The 27844-nt window shown below is 36.3% G+C and overlaps 3 protein-coding genes across 3 annotated transcripts in view; all 3 read left to right on the top strand.

The window, feature by feature from the left end:
• Positions 1-18793, top strand: part of LOC120780330 (ubiquitin-conjugating enzyme E2 G1-like) — a 61432-nt gene extending 42639 nt beyond the window's left edge. The window contains exon 3 of the mRNA XM_040112624.1: positions 18421-18793. Within this exon, the coding sequence (XP_039968558.1) occupies positions 18421-18778 (358 nt within the window). The 3' untranslated portion in view covers positions 18779-18793. The remainder of the gene's footprint in view (positions 1-18420) is intronic.
• A 3165-nt stretch (positions 18794-21958) lies between these two features.
• Positions 21959-22650, top strand: LOC120780332 (ubiquitin-conjugating enzyme E2 G1-like). The gene has a single exon (XM_040112627.1). The coding sequence runs from the start codon at positions 22050-22052 to the stop codon at positions 22341-22343; it is 294 nt and encodes a 97-aa protein (XP_039968561.1). The 5' UTR covers positions 21959-22049; the 3' UTR covers positions 22344-22650.
• Positions 22651-26692: 4042 nt separating this feature from the next.
• Positions 26693-27250, top strand: LOC120780331 (ubiquitin-conjugating enzyme E2 G1-like). Its single transcript, XM_040112626.1, has one exon. It carries the CDS (start codon positions 26770-26772, stop codon positions 27061-27063), a length of 294 nt encoding a protein of 97 aa, XP_039968560.1. The 5' UTR covers positions 26693-26769; the 3' UTR covers positions 27064-27250.
• The last annotated feature ends 594 nt before the right edge of the window (positions 27251-27844 follow it).

Consider the following 27844-nt stretch of genomic DNA (forward strand, 5'->3'; position numbering starts at 1 on the left):
CGAGCAAGTATTACATATTGCTTTTCGGTATCCTTCAGTACAGAGCTTAAAAAAATTCCAAGCAGGACTCCGATGTGTTGAAGACACAACCTCATTATTATCTCCCACACCAATTTCAGGTTCCACTTCCACAATCACACTTTCCTCTTCAGAATTATGGGAAGACATTTATTCAATTAAAAAAAAAAACAATGTTTGATATTTTGAATATTTGAAACGAGAATGACAGATGTACGTCAGTTGCATGAACGAGATTCAGATACTACTGGCGTTTATTAAAAAATCATGCACATAGTCAAATATTAAAATTATTCGAATTATTCGAACTATTCGAATAATGCGAATATTCGAGTCGAATCTCGTATCGAATAATTCGGTTCGATTCGCGTAGAATAATTCGAAATTTCGAATATTCGCACACCCCTAGTGTTCAGTCAAGAATAAAAGACATTCGCTAAATTTAGTGGGTGTTTAGGCTGTTGAGTGTGTTACTGAAGCGGCATCATTCTTTCAATTTGTACAAAAAATTTTCAATTTTTTCTCGGCTTCGACAAAACGGTGGAAAATTTTGACAGAGCATTTAGGAGCAAATAGAGTCCTAAAGTCTCTTACGGAAACTAGATGGTCTGCACGTGTCAATGCTACTAATGCTTAGCAAAATGGTTATTATTAATTAATTAATAATAATATTTCTGAAGCATTGTCTTCAATCGCAAGTGACACCAATCAACCAGGAGACAATAGAAAGGAAGCCCAAAGCCTAGTGAAAAAGTTTGAGACTGCTCTTCTAACGGAAATATGGAATGATCTTTTGGGAATTATGAATAAACCAAGTCTAAGTTTACAGAATAGCACCCTGACCATGGACGTTGTAACGAAACTTTACGAATCTCTGATCAGTTATGTCAATACCGCACGCAAAGAAAAAAATCCATTTGCTGACTACAAAAAAACATTTGAAAAAAAATTTCGCAGCTTAAGCATCACTTTTTTTTGAAAGATCATCAGAGACTGCACAGTTGAGAGGCAAGGATAAGTTTCGTGTAGATACTTTCATTCCCATAATTGACACATTAAATACACATTTAAAAAATGTTCGGCAGCATACCAAGAAATTTATAGTCGATTTAGTTTTCTTTGTCAGTTAACAACAATTGAATCTGGCGAGTTAATAAAAAAATGCAAAGAATTTTCAGAATTTTATCATGAAGACATTCATGCAGATGAGCTCAAAACAGGATGTTTTCATTTAAGCCAATATTTAAAAAACACAGAAAGCAATCAGCGGATTTAAATATCTCAAACTTACATAACCTAATAAAATCAGATAAATTGGAAGAAACTTTTCCAAACGTAGAAATTGCTACTAGAATAATCATTTGTCTAATGGTTACCAATTGTAGTGGAGAGCGGTCATTTTCGCAGCTTAAGAGAATAAAAAATGAATTGCGATCAACAATGTTACAAGAACGACTGAGTAGTTTGTCAATTATGTGCATAGAAAGTGATATCCTTCAAAAAATTGACTTTAAAGATATAATAGAAGATTTTGCTCAACAGAAATCCCGAAAGAATTCGTTATTTTAATATCGTAATCACACACACATTCACACCTACACGCATCATCATTAATGACATTTATATCATACTGTATTTGATTACCTTTATTAAATGTAAAAAAAAAATTAGTATAAGTTGCTTTTTTTACTTTCAAAAAGGGCCCCGAATTCTTGTGTGCCCAAGGGCCGCAGCTTGTTTTAAGACAGCCCTGGACACCGTTTTGACTTAATTGATGAGATAAAAGGTGAATCGAAGAAGGCTCTGATGGCCATCACGACGGATGATTTTTCCAAGTGCTATGATGACTGAAAAATTCGTTGGCATAAGTGTATTGCAGCGGGAGGTGATTGCTTTGAAGGAAATGAAATGGACAAAAGTCAACTTTCAATTTGATCACAGTAGTATGGTTTTATTTGAAAATTTTTGTACATTTAGGTATGAAAAGAAACGAAACAATTTTTTGCGGGTTGCAACATAAATACACCTTATAATTGCTACACCTTGGTCGAGGACATCCAGTTTGACATAGTCTGCAGCGTCCTTTTGAACCCCATTCAATTCAATGTCCCGTTGGGAACATACGCTTTTTTACTGGAGCTTGTAGAGGCAGCTGTTGATGATGGAGATGAGGATGAGCTGATGATGAATCAACAGCAGTACAGTTGGAGCTTGCGAATTCATGGAAAATAACGATGGGCGACCTCTTTTGCATGGTATAATTGTTATAATTGTTGCGTGCATTAGCTCATTTGCAATATAAAGTTGAAAATCGAGTAGTGACATGAATCTCTTTTCACTCGTATTATTTGCTATCTTTTTGCGGTACAAAAGAGTTAATGCACCAGTAGACAATTTGCTTATACCACTTTTTCGAAGGGTGATTGATTTTATATAGTTCTAGTAACATGTCGGCAAGGTCAACTCCTCCCATATGTCTACTGTAGCAATCAACTATACCTGGACGAGGGATAGTCACATTTCTTCTCTTTTCGGCACCATCGTTTACATTCACACATCGGACTCTCACCTATGTAGTTCGAAAGAAGTTGTACAATTTTGTTATCGTACCACCGACAACTAATTAAATTGCGAGCAATCTCAAATTTGAAGTCACTTGATCCTCGTACGCTTTTCTTCAACTCCTTTTCGGATTTTAGTTCGTGATTTTTATCCGTTTTGCTCTTAATGTGCCACTAGTTAAAATGACTCTTTCTTTCAAATTAACATCGATTAACCAATTGTGGAAAAAAAAATTTAAAATTTTCATTATTTGGAAATTTTGAAGACAAAAAAAGACTATTCCCAAGGATATTCTTAATCCATATGAGGGGCAAGTTCTCTCGCCAACATAGATCGCAAAATCATACTATAATTCCCGAAGCTCCAGCTCGAGTAAACATTTTGAAACCTCACTTGTGCGGGTTTTTTGGCAAAATTTATGACCTTGAAAATAATAAAAAAATGATAAAATATAAAATGCACAATCTATTTATAAAAGGTGCGTTCCAAAATAAACAGGACAAAAAACAGAACAAATGGTTTTTTCGGCAAAATCAATTTATTTTATTCAAAGTAGTCTCCTTCTGCTTCAATACAGCTTTTTGCACGGTCCAAAAGCATGTCGAACGAGTGTTTTAGCTTGTTGGCCGCCAGTATGCCGGGGCAAGCCTGCAAGTCTGCATAATGCTTTCCTTTCATGGGCAAATGCATTTTTCTGAAAAGGAAGAAGTCGCACGGTGCCATATCAGGTGAATACGGGGAGTGGATAATGGTTAAAATGTGATTTTTGTCAATTAATCGTCCTTCGAATGTTGGATTCTGAGCAATTTTTGGTCGTCAGTCAATTTGTGCGGAACAAACCGTACACACACCTTTGGTAAGCCCAAATTTTCGGTCAAGATGAGAGAAACCGACGTTTTGGAGATGTTCAATTCCATTTCCATGATTTTCGGTGAAAGTTTTACCAATTTTAAAACAAAATTTAATGTTGGCTTTTTGTTCGAAGCTCATTTTCGCACCGATAACACAAACATACTGACACTTAAAACGCAACCATTCACTTCCAATCGATGAAATGTCATGAAATTCTCACTGGACAATCGATAAAGATAGCAGATTCTAACGCACCAGTTGACATATAGATGGCGCCACCAGGGGGTGCTAGATTGAAAAAGACCTATTTACTTTGGAACGCACCTTGAATACTGTTGAAACAACCTTTATATGCAATAATTTGCTCATCAATACTTTGATATTCCTCTTGGGGTCTTTGGGCTTATCATTGATGTGGAAGCATTGGTTTATTTTTTCAAATCGATTTCTTGCAAATGATTCTGTTATCGCTGTAAGTCGGAAATTTTGCACCCATGCCATTCTCATTTGTGGTATTTTTACAGCACCTAGGCACAGTAATACACTGGTAAATCTGTTTATTTCGTAATGTTCACATTTCAGTTGAAATCCATTTGTTTGCATCGCGTATATATTTGTCTCAGCACAGATCTTTTAAATAATTTCATCATAAAAAAAGTCGACGAAATATGCTAGTGGATCTTTACATTCACTGCAGATGACTTCGTTTTTCCAAGAAGTATCGCAAGCATTTATTCCAATACTTCTCCATCTCAAACTATCTAAGTTAATTTTTCAACTCCCTGTACTGTTTCTTCGTTTTTAGTTCTATGCCATATTCAACAACCTTCTTTATCAACTGCATATCAATGTAATTTTCATCCAATTTATGCACGGTATCCTGTATTACATTTTAAAAGAAATCACCGCCATCGACATCTTCATTTTCGCTAACCATAGATAGAAGGCTCACGTGGAGAAAAGACCATCTCTAGTAAAATAACGTGTATGAAGATTAGAGCTGCAAATTTAAATTGGCTTTTAAATAAAAACTCTAAACTTAGCCTATTTGGATGTATGGCATTCAACTGTGGGGTACGACCTGTGCAGAGCCTGTCTAGTGTTTAAATAAATTTAAGATTTTATAACTTATTGTTAGGCTTTAAAAAAAGCAGATCGAATAAATAAAATAATATTAAAAAAAACGAAAACAAGTTAATTGAAAATTTTCAAAAAGACATCAAGCCACCCTTTCGATCCAAGAAATCATGGAGTTTTCTGACATTTCAATTTTACACAACAAAATTACTCATTCATACATGGTTAAAATACTAAATATGGAATCAACAGAATACAAAGACATGCTTCTAAAACCAATAGTCAAGAATAATTCGATTGTACACTTAAATAAAACTTATAAAAGTATGCGATAATCAATAATTTTTAATGTAAGAAATTCAGAACAGTGGGTAGTTTTTTTCAATGCGGAACACGTAACAGAGATGGAGGAAATTGATTATGTCATAGTTTTGCAAAACAATTTAAAGGTTACATAACATCGTAAAGGTCTAGTTGTAGTTCAGTGTACAACTAGAAAGCGGGATACACTTAAAGTACCGAAGTTTAAATGCCGACACATCAAAACACCGACGAAATTTGTCGATATTTTGATTTTTCGGTGTTTTGATTTGTCGTTGTTTTGATTTGTCTGTATTTCGATTGTCGGAATTCTAAATTTCTAAATTTGATTGATTGCCGGCATTTCGTTATATACCCCTTTATGGAACCTGGTTATTAGATGATTCGATTGTAATTAACAAAAAACTGATCATCGACGTGAAACCAACTGTTTTAGGGTTAGGAAAGTAAAATGGTGGGCAAGTGAGTTAAGCTTGAAGAGGAAGACTGTCAGGCGATTGAGGCAAAAGTTTCCGCCCGACTGTCAAATTCTAATAGCTTAGGTACGAATTGAGTTGTGCGGCTAGAGAATACAAGAAGATGTTAATGAAAGTTAAGGAAGTGGATTGGAAGAATTTTGTAGGTGTGAGTAGGAATGATCCCTAGGGTTAGATCTATAGGATCTGGTAAGAGAGAGGATATCACCTCTCTTCGCGTCGGTGACACTCTGTTATCGGAGAGTTCTGTTAGAAGCGTTCTTTCCCAGGGCGGAGAGTTAGGTACCTCATATGGCAGCGCTCCATTTTCTCATAATTGTTAGCACATATGTAAATGATGCTCACTACGAGTGTAAAAGGTAATTTTTATAATTGGGGTACTCAGAACCCGTCGTAAAGCATGGTAAAATCGTAAAATTATAAATTTTTACACTTGTTTAAAAAAATTGTTTTTGGATTTCATACAAAAATGAGTTTACACATTTACAATTCTCAATGCTATGTTTTCGAATCGTTATAACTTATAACTTTATGAGACTTGTGAAAACCCTAATTGTTAGGCTTAAAAAAACAGATCCAATAAATAAAATAATATTGAGAAAAAAATATCAGAATTATCCCAGTCAAAATTGAGCAATTTTTTAATCTCTTCTATATTCAAACCTTTAGACGTCACTGCTGGTAAAGAAAATACATATATTTACATAAAATAAGTATATAATGGACCAATGTTGCCTATAGACAATGTCGTGTTTGACAAAATACTGAGGTCAAACTTGAATTAATTTTTAGCCTATTTTTATTTTATTGTAATCTCTTACCTTTATTTAGTTACAAAAATCACATATAACATAAAAACTGTTTTATACAACTTTTTATTTTATTACTTTGCACGGGCTATTTAAAAAAATTGTGATCGCGTGTAGACACAGAGACAATAACAATTAAACAATTACAAAACTTTTTCGTTGATACTTGGTATATGCATATACAAAACCTTTGTCTACAGCACAAAAAAATCCAAAATAATAAGAATAACAGGAGTTATAACCAGCGTTTGAAAAACTACGCTACTCTCGTAGCATTTCATTTTACTCTTGCTACCGCTCTCACTTTGTCGGAGCAGCATAGCCTTAGCATAACAATGTAAAGTATGTGCTCTACTCTGCTCCGAGTTTTGTTAGGTAAAAAACTATAGCTGGAGCGGGAGCAAAAAATTAAATTCTGCGCTATGCTCTGGCGTAGCGGTAGCAAAAATTGGGAGCGGTAGCACAGCGGAGCAAATGAAAATTTTCATGTGCTACAGCTCCCGAATGTGTTTGTTGTTTTTTTCTTTTTTGCTATTTTTCTGGCATAATATTTGAATTAATTGAATAATTCAAACAAAACAATGTTATGCAATCATTTTGGCACTTGTTGCGTCAAGTGCCTTTATAAATCTAAAATCAGATATTTTAAGAAATATATTAATAAAGTGAATTAGATAATAATTGAATAAATTATAAATTTTTTTTTATTATGTAAAATATTTACCAATTTTATATTACCAAAAACATCATCTATTCCAAATGTATTACAATACTCAATTACTATGAATTTTCGAAATTAATTTTAACTATGTACATATACTTTCCCCCTTTTTATATATATTAGGGTGTTTTTTTTAACTATTAATTTTTTTTAGTCCCGTCACGAAATTTCCTTGGAAATACCCCAAAAAAAAATTCCCTGAAAATTTTAGCCCTAAATATTTATATTAAGAACTGGACCGAGGCATGTAAAAATTTTCCGTAGAAAATACACTACAATCCTGATTTTTATCTTTAAATTCCTACAGATCAGAGGTATTTTATGGAATTTTTATATGTGCGGAAGAAATTGCGGGAATATAGCGCGGGAATTCCCGCAATTGTTTTATTAAAGGAAACATGAATGACGGGAATTCCCGCAATTTACGCGAATGTGTTAATCCATTGCACTGTGTATTTGCAGTTCTATTCTACCATTCCCAATATTTAGTAATTTTATAATTTTTTAGGAAGAATCAGTTTGAAATTGTACGCATATACATACTTCAATGTATATTGCAAAGAATCGAAAAGATTTCTGTATATCTAAAATTATAATAAACCTTTTTATCAACACTCCAATTATTCCGCTTTATCTTTACGTTAGATATCGCGTTTGGTTTGTTATGAATGCATTTGCGTCCTTGACCAATAATCTAGCAAAGTATTCGCAGTGCCTTGATGATGAAAATTCCAATGCCATTTTTTGTTGTGATATTAAATATATCGGACGGGCTCGTCTTAAAAAAAAAAAACTACCTGGTTAAGAAGCAAAATCAGTATAACCCATATACTAAGCATGTTTGGAAATGAAAATTTTTACTTATTTCTTTCTATTTTTGAATTACTAAAATGTTCAAATGATTCTTACATAAATTTTGAACAAATGCTTATGATTTGAAATATAATTTTTGTATTTATAAGCTGTATTGAATTTTAGCATAAAGAGATAAAATGTATCCTATGTCCTTACCCTGCTTCTAAACTACCTCCCCACCAATTTTAAGCCAAATCGGTTCAGCCGTTCTTGAGTTATAACCGACTTTCTTTTATATACCAACTTGTACCATACTTGTAAATGCCAGAAAATAGCAAAAAAAAAAAAAACAACAAACACATTCGGGAGCTGCAGCACATGAAAATTTTCATTTGCTCTGCTGTGCTACCGCTCCCAATTTTTTGCTACCGCTACGCCAGAGCATAGCGCAGAATTTAATTTTTTGCTCCCGCTCCAGCTATAGTTTTTTACCTAACAAAAATCGGAGCAGAGTAGAGCACAACTTTACATTGTTATGCTAAGGCTATGCTGCGGCTCCCGACAAAGTGAGTGCGGTAGCGATAGCATAGCAATAATTTTAGAAATTTTGCTGCTACGGAGTAGTAAATGAGAACCCTGGTTATAACAGCAAAAGTACAATGTAGTCTATGTGTGATCCTCCGAAAAATCATGGATTTTCGCGATTTGTTTTTTTTTAATGTTGAAATTAACTAATCGGTCCGTTTTTTTATAAACAAATACAAAATATTTATTAAAAAAATTGTTGAAATGACACGAAAAAAGATCCTGTACGATGCCCACGATTGCGGCCGCAATTTTGATCTAAAACAAAAATTTCAAAAATATTATTAATCTGTAAATAGGAAGATTTCAAAAAAAAAATTCAAAGCTTCCATAGCGCGATAGTGAATGATGTTGAAGATGTTCTCTCCAAATTGGAACTATAGATCTTCAAAACCCTTCCTTTGAAAGCGGAAACCGTTTTGAAGAACACCATTCTGAGAGAAACGCGTTTAAAGATTGCCTCGTTCCGTTCCCCACTCTGTTCCCTTTCTACAAGAAAAGATGTAGCGACCGTAATAACTAAAGTTTCAATTTCAAAATTTGAAAGAATGTTTATTACAGTGTATACTATCCGATAGTGCAACAGAAAAAAGTCGATTTTTCGAAAATTTCACACTGAGCCGATCCATTAAAAGACAAGACGACTCTTTTTCATTGAAATGCCGATAGTGGTAGAAAACAGGGAGTTCAATCTGCGATTACAAAAAAAGTGTTAAGATATTTAGAATGGAATCCGGGACTATCGGTACATTCCTTTAAAGTGGATGCAACGCCGAATCGCACAGTTTGGTAGGATTGGGACAATTTTTGGTTTGCATTATTCATGCAAAGTTGTATCCCGTTATGTAAACTACTCGATTTGTACACTGGAAAGTGAAAGGATGTAATTTAAAATTATGTTATATGGGAAGTAGGCGTGTTGTAGTGAGATTTTTGCACTGTGCCATAGGAATGTGGTAAGAATGTCTCGTGCCAAATTTGGTTAAAGTCGGTCGGGCGGGTATCGAGTTGTGAGATTTAATCTAAAAGTGGGCGGTGCCACGCCCATCGTCCAAATTTAACACCGGCTCCTATAAAGCCTACTCATACCTGGCGTAGTTAGTTATTGATTTATCGCACTGTTATTAGTTTCTTCCCTCTGCGAGTAGGGGGACCCCCTTAGGTAAGGGGGGAATCGAATATACCCGCGGTAAGGCATGCCTGTCGTAAAAGGCGACTAAAATCCCGCATGCACTGTGTCTGTCATTCTGGGCTTGCCTCGAAATGTCAGCATAGTCCATGTCAGATATAGTGCTATAGTATTCATCGTAAAAAATTGTTATTACACACTGTATGTTTTATTCCTGGTATTTGACCGTGTTTTCGTTTACGATTTCGTTTACGGAGGGTTTTACGAGACACATGTCAGTCATACAGCCGGGTTCTTGGGAATTCTTAGGAATTCTTAGGGGCTCGACTGGCAGTAGCTTAAGCGAAAGCTTGGGCTACAGGTCACACCAAAGACTAAAACTTGGTACCGCAGGGAGCAGTTTGCCCTTGGAGTTCGCTCCAATCTGCTCATTGGGGTTTTATCCCTTTGTGAGGGTTCGTGGTGGCTGTGGTTTAAACCTAAATGCAGGAAGGGCCTTTGTCCGATGTGGAGTCGCACTGCTTACTTACGCTTTGGGGCGCTGATCAACGCATTGTTTTGATCTATGTGCTTCTAGCAATAGAAAGCACCGTGGATTTGAGCCTCCTAAGGCAGATATCCACGTAAAATCACATTGGATTCTGTTATTAGTTTTTATCAGTAGCATTATATATGGAGTGGATGGGGTAATCTTCGATTTCATTCATTTTTGGAGTGTCGGGAGAGGTTTTTAAGAGATTTTCGTGAGCGAATTGGGTTATTGTAGCTGAAGTAGTTTGGGATATAGTACATATATTAAACCAATTAGAGGGCGGGGCGATCCTCTGTTCCAAATTACAGTTTTTTTTTATCATAATTTAGTTATTAATAATGGCACTTTATAAGTTTTAACTTAGTGGGGTATTGTGAGCGTGGCAGTGGTTCGATATCAAGTTTCATTACGATATCTCAATTTTTACTCACGATACAGCTTGCACAGATAGAGTGACGGGCGGACATGCGAATTTCAACTCGTCTCGTCATCCTTATAATTTATATATATGCATTGTGACAAAACATCGACGCAGCGCTGCCAGCGCGATTTTCAAGCATTGAAGGCGTCACAGAAGGCATTCTCATTGCCACTCGCCGTATTACCTTTTTGTCTCGGGATCATACTCAAAGATCCATGACTCGTCACCTGTGATTACGTTATTGGGGGTCACTTTCACACATGTTCAAATTTTCTTGGCACTTCTTCAAATAAGTCAACAATCATCGGAATAAAGAGAAAAAACGAGCCTAAAACAAAAAAACACGGTAAAGCCGCTCAAAAATCAATAAAATGCTTATTGTTTTTTCGAAATTCGTGGTTTGGCGCATAATGAATTTATTCCGGAGGGATAGACGGTCAAAAAGGAGTGTTGATAATACACCATCGCATTAAACTTAAAACTTAAATTTAAAGCCAAATATTCAATGAATACCATCGATCAGCCAGTTTATTCACCAGATTTGGCTCCGTGCGTTTTTTTCTTGTTCCCCAAACTGAAATTGCCGCTTCGTGGAACCCGTTTTCAGTCGATCGAAGAGATGAAACAAAATTCGCTGAAGGAGCTGAAGGTCATCGCAAAAAGTACTTATGAAACGTGTTTCGAGAACTGGAAAAATGATTGGCGCTTCGTGGAACCCGTTTTCAGGCGATGGAAGAGATGAAACAAAATTCGCTGAAGGAGCTGAAAGTCATCGCAAAAAGTACTTATGAAACGTGTTTCGAGAACTGGAAAAATCGTTGGCATAAGTGTTTTAGATCTGCTGGGAATTACTTTGAAGGTGACAAAATAAATATTGATGAATTATTTACATTTTCTTTTTTGTCACAATGTACATATATAACCCTGTACTTATCTCGATTAGTTTTAACCGTTAGGTGAACAAAACTATTATCTACAGAATATAATCAAAAGTAAAAAAGTATAATAAATGGCGAAACGTAATCAAAGAATTTAGTAAAGATTCTATGCAAGCGCTTATGAAGAATGCTAAGCCAAAATTGCAGTTATTCACCTATAACAAAAAAACGGATTATGTTTTAGAATATTTCACTTATTTTTGTGTTCTTTTTTTCCAATCACAAAGATGTTAGAAGACAAAATTACGCCAACCAAATTTATGTGACGTAATTCTTGTGAAATGAGAAGAGGCAACACAGAAACACTGTCAAATAGCTGCTAAGTTTAAACAAAATATATAAATTCTTTTTTAAATCGTGTAATTAACTTAGTATATTCGTTTCTTTTGAAATGAATAGAATAATGTTACAAGAAAATATTTGATTTATTTTTTAAATCGCGCGACGTGTTTCTGTTAGTGGTGCAAGCCGAAAATGCAGCGTTCATTAAAGCAGAGGTACGCGATTAAATTCTCTGTGAAACTTGGTAAATCTGCGACATTCGACTCTGATTTTGAGTTAGTTTAAGAAAATTTCAAACATATTGAAGATAATTTTTGCAGTATATCGAGACTGGTAATTCTGCGTTGTGAGAGGAAAATTCTACGGTATCGTACGGTAAAGCGGGCGGTAGAAGCGGTGTTGGCTAATAATTTACATTGCGCTCTCATAAGATAGGTCGTATCAGTTGATTCGGGCTGCGGTTTTGCGTTGGTCGCTGTTTCTGCTATAAGGATTCGTTTAATTGCCCAGAAGCTAAATTTAACAAAATCTGTGGTTCATGACATTATGATGGAGCACTTGAACATGCGCAAAGTGTAAGCGAAGATGGTCCCAAAAATGCCGCCGAGTGGAAGTGCCAAGAAAATTTGAACATGTGTGACATGAATAACATAATCATAGGTGAGGAGTCATAGATATTTGAGTATGATCCCGAGACAATGAGGTAATACAGCGAGTGGCACACGCCGTCAGAGGGGATCCAATCAGCATTCGGCTGTCAAGGATATTCTGGAGAATACCTTGCGTTACGCCTTCAATACTTGGAAATCGCGCTGACAGCGCAGCATCGACACAGAAGGAGCCTATTTTGAAAGTTTTTAAAAGAATTGTAACGATTGTTCCAATAATTTTTTTAAGTAACCCGATTCCCCAATCGATGACGATGGAGCAGATGTTCCATTGCCCGACCATGAAGAAGTTCGAATAGCAATTACCCGCCTGAAGAACAACAAAGCGACGGGGGCCGATGGATTGCCGGCCGAGCTATTCAAACACGGCAGCGAAGAACTGATAAGGAGCATGCATCAGCTTTTTTGTAAAATATGGCCGGACGAAAACATGCCCAACGATTGGAATTTAAGTGTGCTCTGCCCAATCCATAAAAAAGGAGACCCCACAATCTGCGCCAACTACCGTGGGATAAGCCTCCTCAACATCGCATATAAGGTTCTGTGGAGCGTATTGTGTGAAAGATTAAAACCCACCGTCAACAAACTGATTGGACCTTATGAGTGTGGCTTTAGACCTGGCAAATCAACAACCGACCAGATATTCACCATGCTCCAAATCTTCGAAAAGACCCGTGAAAGAAGAATCGACACACACCACCTCTTCGTCGATTTCAAAGCTGCTTTCGACAGCACGAAAAGGAGCTGCCTTTACGCTGCGATGTCTGAATTTGGTATTCCCGCAAAACTAATACGGCTATGTAAACTGACGTTGAGCAACACGAAAAGCTCCGTCAGGATCGGGAAGGACCTCTCCGAGCCGTTCGATACCAAACGAGGTTTCAGACAAGGCGACTCCCTTTGGTGCGACTTCTTCAATCTGCTGCTGGAGAAAATTATTCGAGCTGCAGAACTTAATCGAGCAGGTACAATCTTTTATAAGAGTGTACAGCTGTTGGCGTATGCCGATGATATTGATATTATCGGGATCAACATCCGCGCTGTTAGTTCTGGTTTCTCCAGGCTAGACAAGGAAGCACAGAAAATGGGTCTGGCAGTGAACGAGGGCAAGACGAATTATCTCCTGTCATCAAACAAACAGTCGTCGCACTCGCGACTTGGCTCTCACGTCACTGCTGACAGTCATAACTTTGAAGTTGTAGATAATTTCGTCTATTTAGAAACCAGTATTAACACCACCAACAATGTCAGCCTGGAAATCAAACGCAGGATTGCTCTTGCCAACAGGTGCTACTTCGGACTGAGTAGGCAATTGAAAAGTAAAGTCCTCTCTCGACGAACAAAAGCCAAACTCTATAAGTCACTCATAATTCCCGTCCTGCTTTATGGTGCAAAGGCTTGGACGATGAGTCGACGTTACGAGTTTTCGAGAGAAAAGTTCTGCGAAAGATTTATGTTTCTTTCCATCGACTTCGAGAAGCTGCAATCACAACAGACAGCCGAACGATTTTCTACTCGGCTTGCACTCCCGCTCTCTGAGAGCACTCATCAGCAACTCGGTATAAGGGAACTGAGACGGCCTTCGTACAGCTGCAAACGAAACCGTTGGTTTTCGGAAAATGCAAAAAAAAAAAAAAAAACAGCTAGTACGATGAGGAGTGCCATGTCGCAGCAGAGAGAAAACAGACTGCCTACCTCGTAACGTTACGATCGACAGCAACACGTTCGGAATGGGATAGATACCGAGGGCTGAGAAGGGAAGCGAGACGCATTTGCAGACAGAAAAAGAGGCCGAAATGCGTGCGACAAGCTGTGCGACACCCGTCTGAAGAACAACAGAGCGGCCGATGAATTGCCGGCCGAGCTTTTCAAGACCGCTTTTTCGGCGGTGAAGAACTGGTAAGGATAATGCTTCAGCTTCTTTGTAGAATATGGTCTGACGAAAGCATGCGCAACGTTTGGAATTAGCCCTACAAAGCATAATTAAAAAAAAAAAAAAAACTATGTCGTTTGGCGTAGGATAAGAAGTTAAGGAAAAAAATAAAAAAATAATAATTACTTATTATAAAAAATTAAGTTATTATTTCTGTTCCACATGAGGTACACTTTTTTTTGGCATAATGAGAAAATCAAACAATTTCAAATAATTTGACTTAGCATGATAAACTTATAAACATAAAAAGTTTTATTTATTGGATCGTTTTCTATTCCCGAATATATTTCAAAGTCGTAAGCAAACCCACGATCGCCGCAATGAACCAGCAGTTTATACCCCCATTTAAGCGGAACACTTTGACACATTTTCTTAAGTGTTTCTAAAATAGGTTTTATTTTATGAAGACGATCATGTTCTGGATTACCTGTGGGGCGCATCAATGTATTGTCATTGAAATGAAGAAATTGACAGATTTTTGTGAAGTAATTGATCGCCTTCGTTTCCATTATCAGTGGTAAACCCAATTCAGATGTTCAATATATTCGCAAATTTGGCAATGGTGCAAAGCTCATATGCAAACAGGCCCCTAAGAACTTTTTCAATTCAGCAGTTGTAATTTGGAATCTTTTTGAATACTAAATTTAAGCATTTCTTCTGCAATATGCCTGAGTAATTCTTCATCAAAAAACCACAAAAAATACCGTAGAGGAGTTTCGAATCCTATGTTGGTGGCGGTAAGTTTGTGTCTCCGGTAAACATAGAAGATACTGGTTGAAAAGGTGTTTTTTTCCCAGATAAATCTTCTTTTTTCCTCTTGATGGCAGACACAGATTTTTTAGATCTGTTAGCACCGGCACTATTCATGAAAATGGATGGCGGTCTAGTATTACGTGATATTATTTGCATTAGATACTAGGTTCGCACCAGAAGTACTAGGCAACTGAGTAGTTGATGTTTGCTGCTGATCAATCTCAGTGTCTATGATACGAACATCCTGGTTATCGGGGACAAACAATGATGTCTCTTCGGTGATAATGTACATTTCGTGTCGACAAGTGATTCCGATATAAAGTTTACAGTACTCTGAATTTTTTCAATATCTTCATCAGTTTCGGCATCAGAAAAGTCTTCGTCTTCTTCATTTTGTGATGGTACAGCCAAAAAATCTTCAATATAAACGTTTTTCGACATAATATAGCGAAAAATTTAAGAATTTATAAGTATTAGCGTCGTATGTATTTAGTCATAAAAATGACCGCTATGCACGGAGTACTGCATCATAAACGCCTGAAAAATATACATAAATTGAATTTTTTAATTACACTAGTACAATAATAAACTTACCTCTTCAAAATACATAATTTTTCCAACACTTTTTTATATTTACCAATTTTAAAACTTTTTCGTAAGCATTTTTTAACCATTTTAGAAATGTCATGTTAGAACTGTATAAACTGACGTTGAGCAATACCAAAAGGTCCGTCAGGATCGGGAAGGACCTCTCCGCGCTGTTCGATACCAAACGTGGTATCAGACAAGGCGACTCCCCATCGTGCGACTTCTTCAATCTGCTGCTGGAGAAAATAATTGCAGCTGCAGAACTTAATTGAGCAGGTACAATCTTCTATAAGAGTGTACATCTGCTGACGTCTGCTGATGATATTAATATCTGGTCTCAACACCCGCGCCGTTAGTTCTGCTTTCTCCAGACAAACAAACAAGTGGGTCTGGCAGTGAACAAGGGCAAGACGAAATATCTCCTTTCGACAAACAAAAAGTCGCTCCCAAAAAGAGGCTCCCACGTTACTTTTGACAGGCATAACTTTGAAGTCATAGATAATTTGGATGAAAATACTCCAGATCTGAAAGTATTCGACGCAGTACCCGCCGGGGAAACCAGAGAAATACCTCCAATCCGTTGGAGAAGGACCTGGCTGCGCTTGGTGTCTCGAATTGGCGCCAAAATGCTAAAACAAGATACGATTGGCGCGCTGTTGCTAAGACGGCTATAACCGCGTATGCAGTATCGGCACCATTAAACAAGAAGAAAAATGGGCAATAAAGGTTTAATCAAAAACTTCCATATTTATGGCGCGTAGGCTCGATTCTATGCACAATTATAACAGTCATTGGATGAAGCAGAATATCATATCCTCGTTTTGTTTTCATAGTTTTTTCTCTGAGAAAAATATTTATTTGTAATACCTAAATTCAATCGAATAGATATATCAAACGAAAAATATGGTGTCCATATGTCTGTCCGGCATTCAGATGTTCATACAAGCAATAAAAAGTCATTAGTAATTAATTTGACTGTAGCGTAGGAGCAGCAGGGCTGCATATGAATGGATATTAAAATTGGATAATGTGCTCAAAGCAACTTCTCCGTATACTATATATAAAGTTTTCCATTTATGTTCTTATATATATGTATACATCAATTGAAGCATGTACCGCGACCTCTCATCAGTCACAGAGAATCCAGGCTCAGTAGACTCCTCCTCGGTGCTATTAAGGCGATTTGATCCCTATTCGGATACATAGATCTAAGGGTTTCATACTGATATCTATACGGTTGTGAAATTAGCACAAATTAAGCTCATTACGAGGTGACATTCCTTGGCCGGGTAAAGTCTTGTCCTTACTATCGTTGGGACTGTCTGCATAAAAAAAATGTAAGCTTTCCGTTAGGAATCGGTGGCGTAAAACTGGTTTTAGACCTATATTCTCTTAAGCAAAGTTGTTCAAAATGATCCGATGAATTTTTCCCTTGTAAGTGATTTTTTCGTTTTTTTTTTTGCTCCTTGTAAACTCTCCAAACCCGTGAAATGTTAATTTATAAAATTCCGTTTTTTAGACACATTTCGTAAAACACCGTAACGGCCAAACTTCAGACGTGACTAACTACAGAAAACAACTAAAACTTTGGTTTCTCAATTATCCTCCGGTTCCTGTTTTTTTGGGGGTGTTGTGCAACACTTTAACCTCTTTTTATGTTAGATACAACAAATCTTCAAAATTAATTAAAAAATAAACAGAAATTAAGTAAATGAATTGCTCGCGGTTTTACAATTCAAATAGTTCTTAATACGACGCTATTCGATAGGCTTAATTGACAATGTCGAAGGTGGAATATAATATTGATGTTAGCAATAATGATTAAGATTGTGTATATTTCGTGTAGATTTCGAAGCAGCTGTTGAAAGCATCAACATCTTGACAAAAGGGTATAAAGTGTAATGTAAGTTAGCCATTAAAATATATGTATATATATTATTTAATATTGAGATGAGTTGAAAAAATTAGTAATTCGAAAAATTTAATTGCCCTTGGGGCATTTTGGTAAACATTTTCGATATTCGACTGTATATTGAGATCAATGTCACGGTTCGCCATATTTAACCCTGGTCGAGACGAACGGTCTGACACACTTAGTCGAGACCAATGGTGCTTGGCTAGGCCCAGGCTAGTTTACATACATTTGTATGGAAATACGTGTTGTATTTACGCTCATATATGTACAATATAGATACATTTTTGAAATTTCTTACCTCTCGATTTGGTTGAAATCAAATTGACTGCCTTGTTCACTCTTGGCGTGGCAATAGCGTTCACAAAAAATCTAACATTTTGATAAAAATTACATTTTTCTTAACCTTTAAAACGCTCTAGCGGCTAAAGTATTTGACCTAGGTGGGTCAAATAAATTGCACCGGTTTGCACTTTCAGGAAAGCCCTCATCCTCCCCTCTATCCCTACCAGGGGCGTGGCAATAGCGTTCACAAAAAATGTAACATTTTGAGAAAAGTTACATTTTTCTTAACCTTTAAAACGCTAAAGCGGCTAAAGTATTTGACCTAGATAAACATACAAACCAATTTGGACATGTAACAAACATGAAAACAGATAAATCAACCGTGCGAAGTGATTGAAACATACCAAAGTTCATATATTTTCATACAAAATATATAGGGTCTAGCCAAGCACCATTGGTGCACTAAGGTGTAATATTATAATATCGTTTTTCGTCCTTTTCGACACGATATCAATGAATTTTTTTTCTGAATTCTGTAGACAATAAAATTCTAGGAAGCTACCTGGAAGCGCAAGTCGTTTGCTACACTCTAAATATATTTAAATAACATTTAAAAACAAAATATGCCTGGCCAGACCCGAGGGTCTCGATGAGGGTTAACAATACGAAATTTGTTTTCTTTAAGTTTTTATTGTTATTCATTCACTTATACTATACAAGTGCTTAATTCAAGAAATACTATACTTCTTTATTTTATTTGCAGTGAAGGAGGTTTCTTTAAAGCGCATTTGTATTTTCCGAAAGAGTACCCCTTACGTCCTCCACGAATGAAGTTCGTGACAGAAATTTGGCATCCTAACATTGAAAAGAACGGAGATGTATGTATTTCTATTCTACACGAGCCTGGCGATGATAAATGGGGCTACGAAAAGGCATCTGAACGTTGGTTACCAGTACACACCGTTGAAACGATATTGATATCTGTGATATCAATGCTGGCTGATCCAAACGATGAATCTCCAGCTAATGTTGATGCTGCTAAGGAGTGGAGAGAGTCGTATCCGGATTTTAAAAGAAAAGTAGCTAGATGCGTAAGGAAAAGCCAAGAGGAATGTTCATAGAGATTTGCAGTTTTTTTTTATTCATAAACAATTTGGTACATTAAAATCAATTATTTTATTTTTGTCACTTAAATAGATAATATCTCTTTAGTGACGTCATTTGCAAAATTAAAAAACTGTCTACATTTTTAAATCGTTTTATTTGATATTATGTGGTTTAAATGAGTCGTTATTGGAAAATTGGCACACAAAAGTTTAGTAGTTATAAAGTAATAATTTTTGGTGCAAGAAAACATAAATAATTTATATAAAGCATTTAACAATAAATTTCTTTCAACTGAAATATAAATCTTTAACTTGTAAATAGTTATAATAGTATGTCATTATTTTTACTTTTCAAATTACAATTGACTCTTATTACTTAAAACATCATTTGTTTACATATTTGATGTATTCCGGTGGTCTGTGGTGATAATGTTCGTACGCGTTTAAGAGCATGAGTCACCATTATACACCCTGCGTTCAAAAAATAACGTTTTCTTTTTCCAAAATGGAGGTAGCGTTTATTGGAAAAAAATGCTGTAATTATAGGAAATGCGTTCCTTTGTTAGAGCTGACGTTTATTCAATTGTTGCTCTAATCTCCCACGATATTTACACTCTGTCAAGAAAGTATCGGGAATAATTAATTTCCCCCTCTCATCTCCCGCTTATGTGGAATACAGGTAAATTTTTTTTTCTGTGTTGCAAACGGTAACATTTTTATCTGTGTTGAGATTGGGTGAAAATGTCCTATGGTGTCAAATGAAAAGTGAAATTTTGACGTTTGCAATTCAAACCAAACGCATTTGCGTTTTTGTCTAGGTAATTAAATTATAAAATATATCCGCAAACTTAATAAAATTAAAAGCACGAAGATTGATTTGTTAATTACAATATTAATGAGACTATACAAATTCATAAATTTAGGTGCTACTTCGGACTGAGTAGGCAATTGAGAAGTTAAGCAGCTGCGTTGGCTAGGTCATGTCGTCCGTATGGATGAAAACACTCCAGCTCTGAAAGTACTCGACGCAGTACCCGCCGGGGAATCCAGAGGAAGACCTTCCAATCCGTTGGAGAAGGACCTGGCTGCAATTGGTGTCTCGAATTGGCGCCAAAATGCTAAAAGAAGATACGATTGGCGCGCTGTTGCTAACTCGGCTATAACCGCGTAAGCAGTATCGGCACCATTAAACAAGAAGAAAAATGGGCAATAAAGGTTTAATCAAAAACTTCCATATTTATGCGCGTAGGCTCGATTCTATGCAGAATTATAACAGTCATTGGATGAAGCAGAATATCATTTCCTCGTTTTGTTTTCATAGTTTTTTCTCTGAGAAAAATATTTATTTGTAATACCTAAATTCAATCGAATAGTTATATCAAACGAAAAATATGGTGTCCATATGTCTGTCCAGCATTCTGATGTTCATACAAGCAATAAAAAAGTCATTAGTAATTAATTTGACTGTAGCGAAGGAGCAGCAGGGCTGCATATGAATGCATATTAAAATTGGATAATGTGTGTGTGGCATGTACCGCGACCTAAGGTCTATTGTGCCCTCTCCTCAGTCACAGAGAATCCAGGCCCAGTAGACTCCTCCTCGGTGCTATTAAGGCGATTTGATCCCTATTCGGATACATAGATCTAAGGGTTTCATACTGATATCTATACGGTTGTGAAATTAGCACAAATTAAGCTCATTACGACGGCACCAAAAATGAATGCCACATCAATGACATTAGCGATCTTCAAGAGGCATAATAGGAATAATGACTCCCATTCTGTTTAGTGTAAGAAGTATCAGAATATTTATTACGACACTTCTAATAACTCGCCCGAAATTACCATCGCTAGCCTTTCTGATAACCTGGTGACTTATTCTAGCCTTCGTCAGACTAGCATCAGAATACCTGCCCATAAGTATCTCAATCTATGCTGACGAGGTGACATTCCTTGGCCGGGTAAAAATCTGGACAATGTCGAAGGTGGAATATAATATTGATGTTAGCAATAATGATTAAGATTGTGTATATTTCGTGTAGATTTCGAAGCAGCTGTTGAAAGCATCAACATCTTGACAAAAGGGTATAAAGTGTAATGTAAGTTAGCCATTAAAATATATATATATTATTTAATATTGAGATGAGTTGAAAAAATTAGTAATTCGAAAAATTTAATTGCCCTTGGGGCATTTTGGTAAACATTTTCGATATTCGACTGTATATTGAGATCAATGTCGTGGTTCGCCATACTTAACCCTGGTCGAGACCAACGGTCTGATACACTTAGTCGAGACCAATGGTGCTTGGCTGGGCCTAGGCTAGTTTACATACATTTGTATGGAAATACGTGTTGTATTTACGCTCATATATGTACAATATAGATACATTTTTAAAATTTCTTACCTCTCGATTTGGTTGAAATCAAATTGACTGCCTTGTTCACGCTTGGCGTGGCAATAGCGTTCACAAAAAATGTAACATTTTGAGAAAAATTACATTTTTTCTTAACCTTTTAAAACGCCCCAAGGCCCCACCGGGGGCGTGGCAATAGGCGAAAATGGGTTTTCACCATGTCCCCCCTTTTGTTTCACTACAGTTGGGGGGGTTATGGCCCCGGGATGGATCAAAACCATTTTGCGAGTTAGTACACCCCTGGGGCTTTCAGGAAAGCCCTCAACCTCCCCTCTATCCCTACCAGGGGCGTGGCAATAGCGTTCACAAAAAATGTAACATTTTGAGAAAAATTACATTTTTCTTAACCTTTAAAACGCTCTAGCGGCTAAAGTATTTGACCTAGATAAACATACAAACCAAACGAACATGAAAACAGATAAATCGACCGTGCGAAGTGATAGGAACATACCAAAGTTCATATATTTTCATACGAAATATATGGGGTCTAGACAAGCACCATTGGTGCACTAAGGTGTAATATTATAATATCCTTTTTTCGTCCTTTTCGATACGATATCCTTGAATTTTTTTTCTGAATTCTATAGACAATAAAATTCTAGGAAGCTACCTGGAAGCGGAAGTCGTTTGCTACACTCTAAATATATTTAAATAACATTTAAAAACAAAATATGCCTGGCCAGACCCGAGGGTCTCGATGAGGGTTAACAATACGAAATTTGTTTTCTTTAAGTTTTTATTGTTATTCACTTATACTGTACAGGTGCTTAAGTCAAGAAATACTATACTTACTTTATTTTATTTGCAGTGAAGGAGGTTTCTTTAAAGCGCATTTGTATTTTCCGAAAGAGTACCCCTTACGTCCTCCACGAATGAAGTTCGTGACAGAAATTTGGCATCCTAACATTGAAAAGAACGGAGATGTATGTATTTCTATTCTACACGAGCCTGGCGATGATAAATGGGGCTACGAAAAGGCATCTGAACGTTGGTTATCAGTACACACCGTTGAAACGATATTGATATCTGTGATATCAATGCTGGCTGATCCAAACGATGGATCTCCAGCTAATGTTGATGCTGCTAAGGAGTGGAGAGAGTCGTATCCGGATTTTAAAAGAAAAGTAGCTAGATGCGTAAGGAAAAGCCAAGAGGAATGTTCATAGAGATTTGCAGTTTTTTTTTATTTATAAACAATTTGGTACATTAAAATCAATTATTTTATTTTTGTCACTTAAATAGATAATATCTCTTTAGTGACGTCATTTGCAAAATTAAAAAACTGTCTACATTTTTAAATCGTTTTATTTGATATTATGTGGTTTAAATGAGTCGTTATTGGAAAATTGGCACACAAAAGCTTAGTAGTTATTAAGTAATAATTTTGATGTGCAAGAAAACATAAATAATTTATATAAAGCATTTAACAATAAATTTCTATCAACTGAAATATAAATCTTTAAATTGTAAATAGTTATAATAGTATGTAATTATTTTTACTTTTCAAATTACAATTGACTTTTACTACTTAAAACATCATTTGTTTACATATTTGATGTATTCCGGTGGTCTGTGGTGATAATGTTCGTACGCGTTTAAGAGCATGTGTCACCATTATACACCCTGCGTTCAAAAAATAACGTTTTCTTTTTCCAAAATGGAGGTAGCGTTTATTGGAAAAAAATTCTGTAATTATAGGAAATACGTTCTTTTGTTATAGTTGACATTTATTCAATTCATGCTCTAACCTCCCGCAATATCTACACTCTGTCAAGAAAGTATCGGGAATAATTAATTTCCCCCTCTCATCTCCCGCTTATGTGGAATACAGGTAAATTTTTTTTTCTGTGTTGCAAACGGTAACATTTTTATCTGTGTTGAGATTGGGTGAAAATGTCCTATGGTGTCAAATGAAAAGTGAAATTTTGACGTTTGCAATTCAAACCAAACGCATTTGCGTTTTTGTCTAGGTAATTAAATTATAAAATATATCCGCAAACTTAATAAAATTAAAAGCACGAAGATTGATTTGTTAATTACAATATTAATGAGACTATACAAATTCATAAATTTAGGTGCTACTTCGGACTGAGTAGGCAATTGAGAAGTTAAGCAGCTGCGTTGGCTAGGTCATGTCGTCCGTATGGATGAAAACACTCCAGCTCTGAAAGTACTCGACGCAGTACCCGCCGGGGAATCCAGAGGAAGACCTTCCAATCCGTTGGAGAAGGACCTGGCTGCAATTGGTGTATCGAATTGGCGCCAAAATGCTAAAAGAAGATACGATTGGCGCGCTGTTGCTAACTCGGCTATAACCGCGTAAGCAGTATCGGCACCATTAAACAAGAAGAAAAATGGGAAATAAAGGTTTAATCAAAAACTTCCATATTTATGGCGCGTAGGCCCGATTCTATGCACAATTATAACAGTCATTGGATGAAGCAGAATGTCATATCCTCGTTTTGTTTTCATAGTTTTTTCTCTGAGAAAAATATTTATTTGTAATACCTAAATTCAATCGAATAGATATATCAAATGAAAAATATGGTGTCCATATGTCTGTCCGGCATTCTGATGTTCATACAAGCTATAAAAAAGTCATTAGTAATTAATTTGACTGTAGCGTAGGAGCAGCAGGGCTGCATATGAATGGCTATTAAAATTGGATAATGTGTGTGTGGCATGTACCGCGACCTAAGGTCTATTGTGCCCTCTCCTCAGTCACAGAGAATCCAGGCCCAGTAGACTCCTCCTCGGTGCTATTAAGGCAATTTGATCCCTATTCGAATACATAGATCTAAGGGTTTCATACTGTTATCTATACGGTTGTGAAATTAGCACAAATTAAGCTCTTACGACGGCACCAAAAATGAATGCCACATCAATGACATTAGCGATCTTCAAGAGGCATAATAGGAATAATGACTCCCATTCTGTTCAGTGTAAGAAGTATCAGAATATTTATTACGACACTTCTAATAACTCGCCCGAAATTACCATCGCTAGCCTTTCTGATAACCTGGTGACTTATTCTAGCCTTCGTCAGACTAGCATCAGAATACCTGCCCATAAGTATCTCAATCTATGCTGACGAGGTGACATTCCTTGGCCGGGTAAAAATCTGGTCCTTACGGTTTTACAATTCAAATAGTTCTTAATACGACGCTATTCGATAGGCTTAATTGACAATGTCGAAGGTGGAATATAATATTGATGTTAGCAATAATGATTAAGATTGTGTATATTTCGTGTAGATTTCGAAGCAGCTGTTGAAAGCATCAACATCTTGACAAAAGGGTATAAAGTGTAATGTAAGTTAGCCATTAAAATATATATATATTATTTAATATTGAGATGAGTTGAAAAAATTAGTAATTCGAAAAATTTAATTGCCCTTGGGGCATTTTGGTAAACATTTTCGATATTCGACTGTATATTGAGATCAATGTCATGGTTCGCCATACTTAACCCTGGTCGAGACCAACGGTCTGATACACTTAGTCGAGACCAATGGTGCTTGGCTAGGCCTAGGCTAGTTTACATACATTTGTATGGAAATACGTGTTGTATTTATGCTCATATATGTACAATATAGATACATTTTTAAAATTTCTTACCTCTCGATTTGGTTGAAATCAAATTGACTGCCTTGTTCACGCTAGGCGTGGCAATAGCGTTCGCAAAAAATGTAACATTTTGAGAAAAATTACATTTTTTCTTAACCTTTTAAAACGCCCCAAGGCCCCACCGGGGGCGTGGCAATAGGCGAAAATGGGTTTTCACCATGTCCCCCCTTTTGTTTCACTACAGTTGGGGGGGTTATGGCCCCGGGATGGATCAAAACCATTTTGCGAGTTAGTACACCCCTGGGGCTTTCAGGAAAGCCCGCAACCTCCCCTCTATCCCTACCAGGGGCGTGGCAATAGCGTTCACAAAAAATGTAACATTTGGAGAAAAATTGCATTTTTCTTAACCTTTAAAACGCTCTAGGGGCTAAAGTATTTGACCTAGATAAACGTAAAAACCAATTTGGACATGTAACGAACACAGTGGCGTAGTTAGGTGGGGGCGAAGGGGGCCGTCGCCCCGGGCGCAAAATACTTCAACAAATTTTTTTACAAAATTTATTATAAAGGACAAAGAGTTGTACACTCACAATGTAATAATCTGAATAACAATGAAAAATATTAATTTTTACTCGAATACTCTTCAGTATTTGAATTTGTCTTATATCTTTTGGCTTATATCTTTCTTAAAAATAGTGATAGAACTTAAAGATGCACTTTTCTAGCTTTGATCGCTGCAAAATCACATATCATATCATTGTAATTTAAAGTTGAAGCAGTTTCACATTCTATTGAGAGAATCGCAAGATTGGTCAGTCTACTCTGACTCATGGTCGATCTCAAGTAAGATTTGATCAATTTAAGTTTGCTAAAAGATCTTTCACAAGATGCAACTGATACAGGTATACTGAGTAGTATTCTTAAAGCTGTCGCTAACGTCTTGTAGGCTTCCAGTCCCATTGAAGAAATGTATAACAAAACTTTTTCTGGCGAAAATCCAATTTGTTCTTCGTTTTTCTTCGCTCTCCTTAATAAAAGTAGGATGTCTTGGATGTCACTGCATAAATCTTCGTTATCCAAGTCATCTGGATAGGATTCGGCAAGTTGCTGGCATTTTTCTTTAATTTCGACGAGTTTGTCATTGTATGAGTCTCTGGTTAGTTCTATAATTTGTTCAAAATCACAAAGAAAACCAAAACGGTCATTAAGCTTTTCCAAATTTGTGAAACGGGTGGATATTTCCATTGATAGCTTATCCAGAATTTCGATCATACAGCGACGCATTTCTTCTTCTGAATTTAAACCAGCATCTTTAGATATTTCCCCAGACATATTTCGCTTCTTCCGAATTCTCTTGATAATAGTAACACCCCACTGCTCGCACTTATTTTTGGCTTTGACTTCTAGTTCCTAAATTTTATATACTTAATATCGAAGATATTTTGTAAAAATTCACTTTTGTTCGAACCACCTAATGAAACTTGTAGGTAGGTAGATAAAGGGGGCGGCAAAACATCCTTGGCCCCGGGCGCCCGAAGTTGTAGCTACGCCACTGAACGAACATGAAAACAGATAAATCAACCGTGCGAAGTGATAGGAACATACCAAAGTTCATATATTTTCATACGAAATATATGGGGTCTAGCCAAGCACCATTGGTGCACTAAGGTGTAATATTATAATATCCTTTTTTCGTCCTTTTCGATACGATATCCTTGAATTTTTTTTCTGAATTCTATAGACAATAAAATTCTAGGAAGCTACCTGGAAGCGCAAGTCGTTTGCTACACTCTAAATATATTTAAATAACATTTAAAAACAAAATATGCCTGGCCAGACCCGAGGGTCTCGATGAGGGTTAACAATACGAAATTTGTTTTCTTTAAGTTTTTATTGTAATTCACTTATACTGTACAAGTGCTTAATTCAAGAAATACTATACTTACTTTATTTTATTTGCAGTGAAGGAGGTTTCTTTAAAGCGCATTTGTATTTTCCGAAAGAGTACCCCTTACGTCCTCCACGAATGAAGTTCGTGACAGAAATTTGGCATCCTAACATTGAAAAGAACGGAGATGTATGTATTTCTATTCTACACGAGCCTGGCGATGATAAATGGGGCTACGAAAAGGCATCTGAACGTTGGTTATCAGTACACACCGTTGAAACGATATTGATATCTGTGATATCAATGCTGGCTGATCCAAACGATGGATCTCCAGCTAATGTTGATGCTGCTAAGGAGTGGAGAGAGTCGTATCCGGATTTTAAAAGAAAAGTAGCTAGATGCGTAAGGAAAAGCCAAGAGGAATGTTCATAGAGATTTGCAGTTTTTTTTATATTTATAAACAATTTGGTACATTAAAATCAATTATTTAATTTTTGTCACTTAAATAGATAATATCTCTTTAGTGACGTCATTTGCAAAATTAAAAAACTGTCTACATTTTTAAATCGTTGTATTTGATATTATGTGGTTTAAATGAGTCGTTATTGGAAAATTGGCGCACAAAAGTTTAGTAGTTGAATAAATGTATACAACATTTATTATATTATAAGTTTTGCTTTTATTTTAATAATATAAAACAACGAATATATAAATTTAAATATTATAAATATTATAGTTTTATTTAAAAATAAAATGTTAACAAGCGGGGCGGCAAGACTCCAATGCCGTATATGATTTGACGCTGCTCGTGATCGAATTTCCGCGCATCGATATCAAAAAGTAGAAAATCGCGGTAGAATCGTGTAGGTATCGACGCGGCAGTGTCTATGCGAGACTTGGTAGCGAATGTCAATGCGTGAATGCTGCTGTGCGGCCTGTCAAGATCGAATTGTTGACGTGCAAAAAGGTATGTGGATACGGGACGAGTGTCTGACGAATTGTGTTCGCTATCCGTTTTCCAATCCTTTTTGTTGAGTGGGTTGATTGATGTAGAAGTGTGGTGAGCTGTGTTGAGTGGTATTGTATTATTAGTGTGGTGGCCGCCTGCTGGGTGATGATCACAATTGTGGTGTGATATAGAGTCATCAGCTGTGGTGAATTGCTGTCTTATTAGTGTGCGCCAGTTTTTTCGGGTAAAGTGGGTGGATGCTTA

Source organism: Bactrocera tryoni, unplaced genomic scaffold, assembly GCF_016617805.1.
Source record: "Bactrocera tryoni isolate S06 unplaced genomic scaffold, CSIRO_BtryS06_freeze2 scaffold_25, whole genome shotgun sequence".
Classification (NCBI taxonomy): Eukaryota; Metazoa; Arthropoda; class Insecta; order Diptera; family Tephritidae; genus Bactrocera; species Bactrocera tryoni.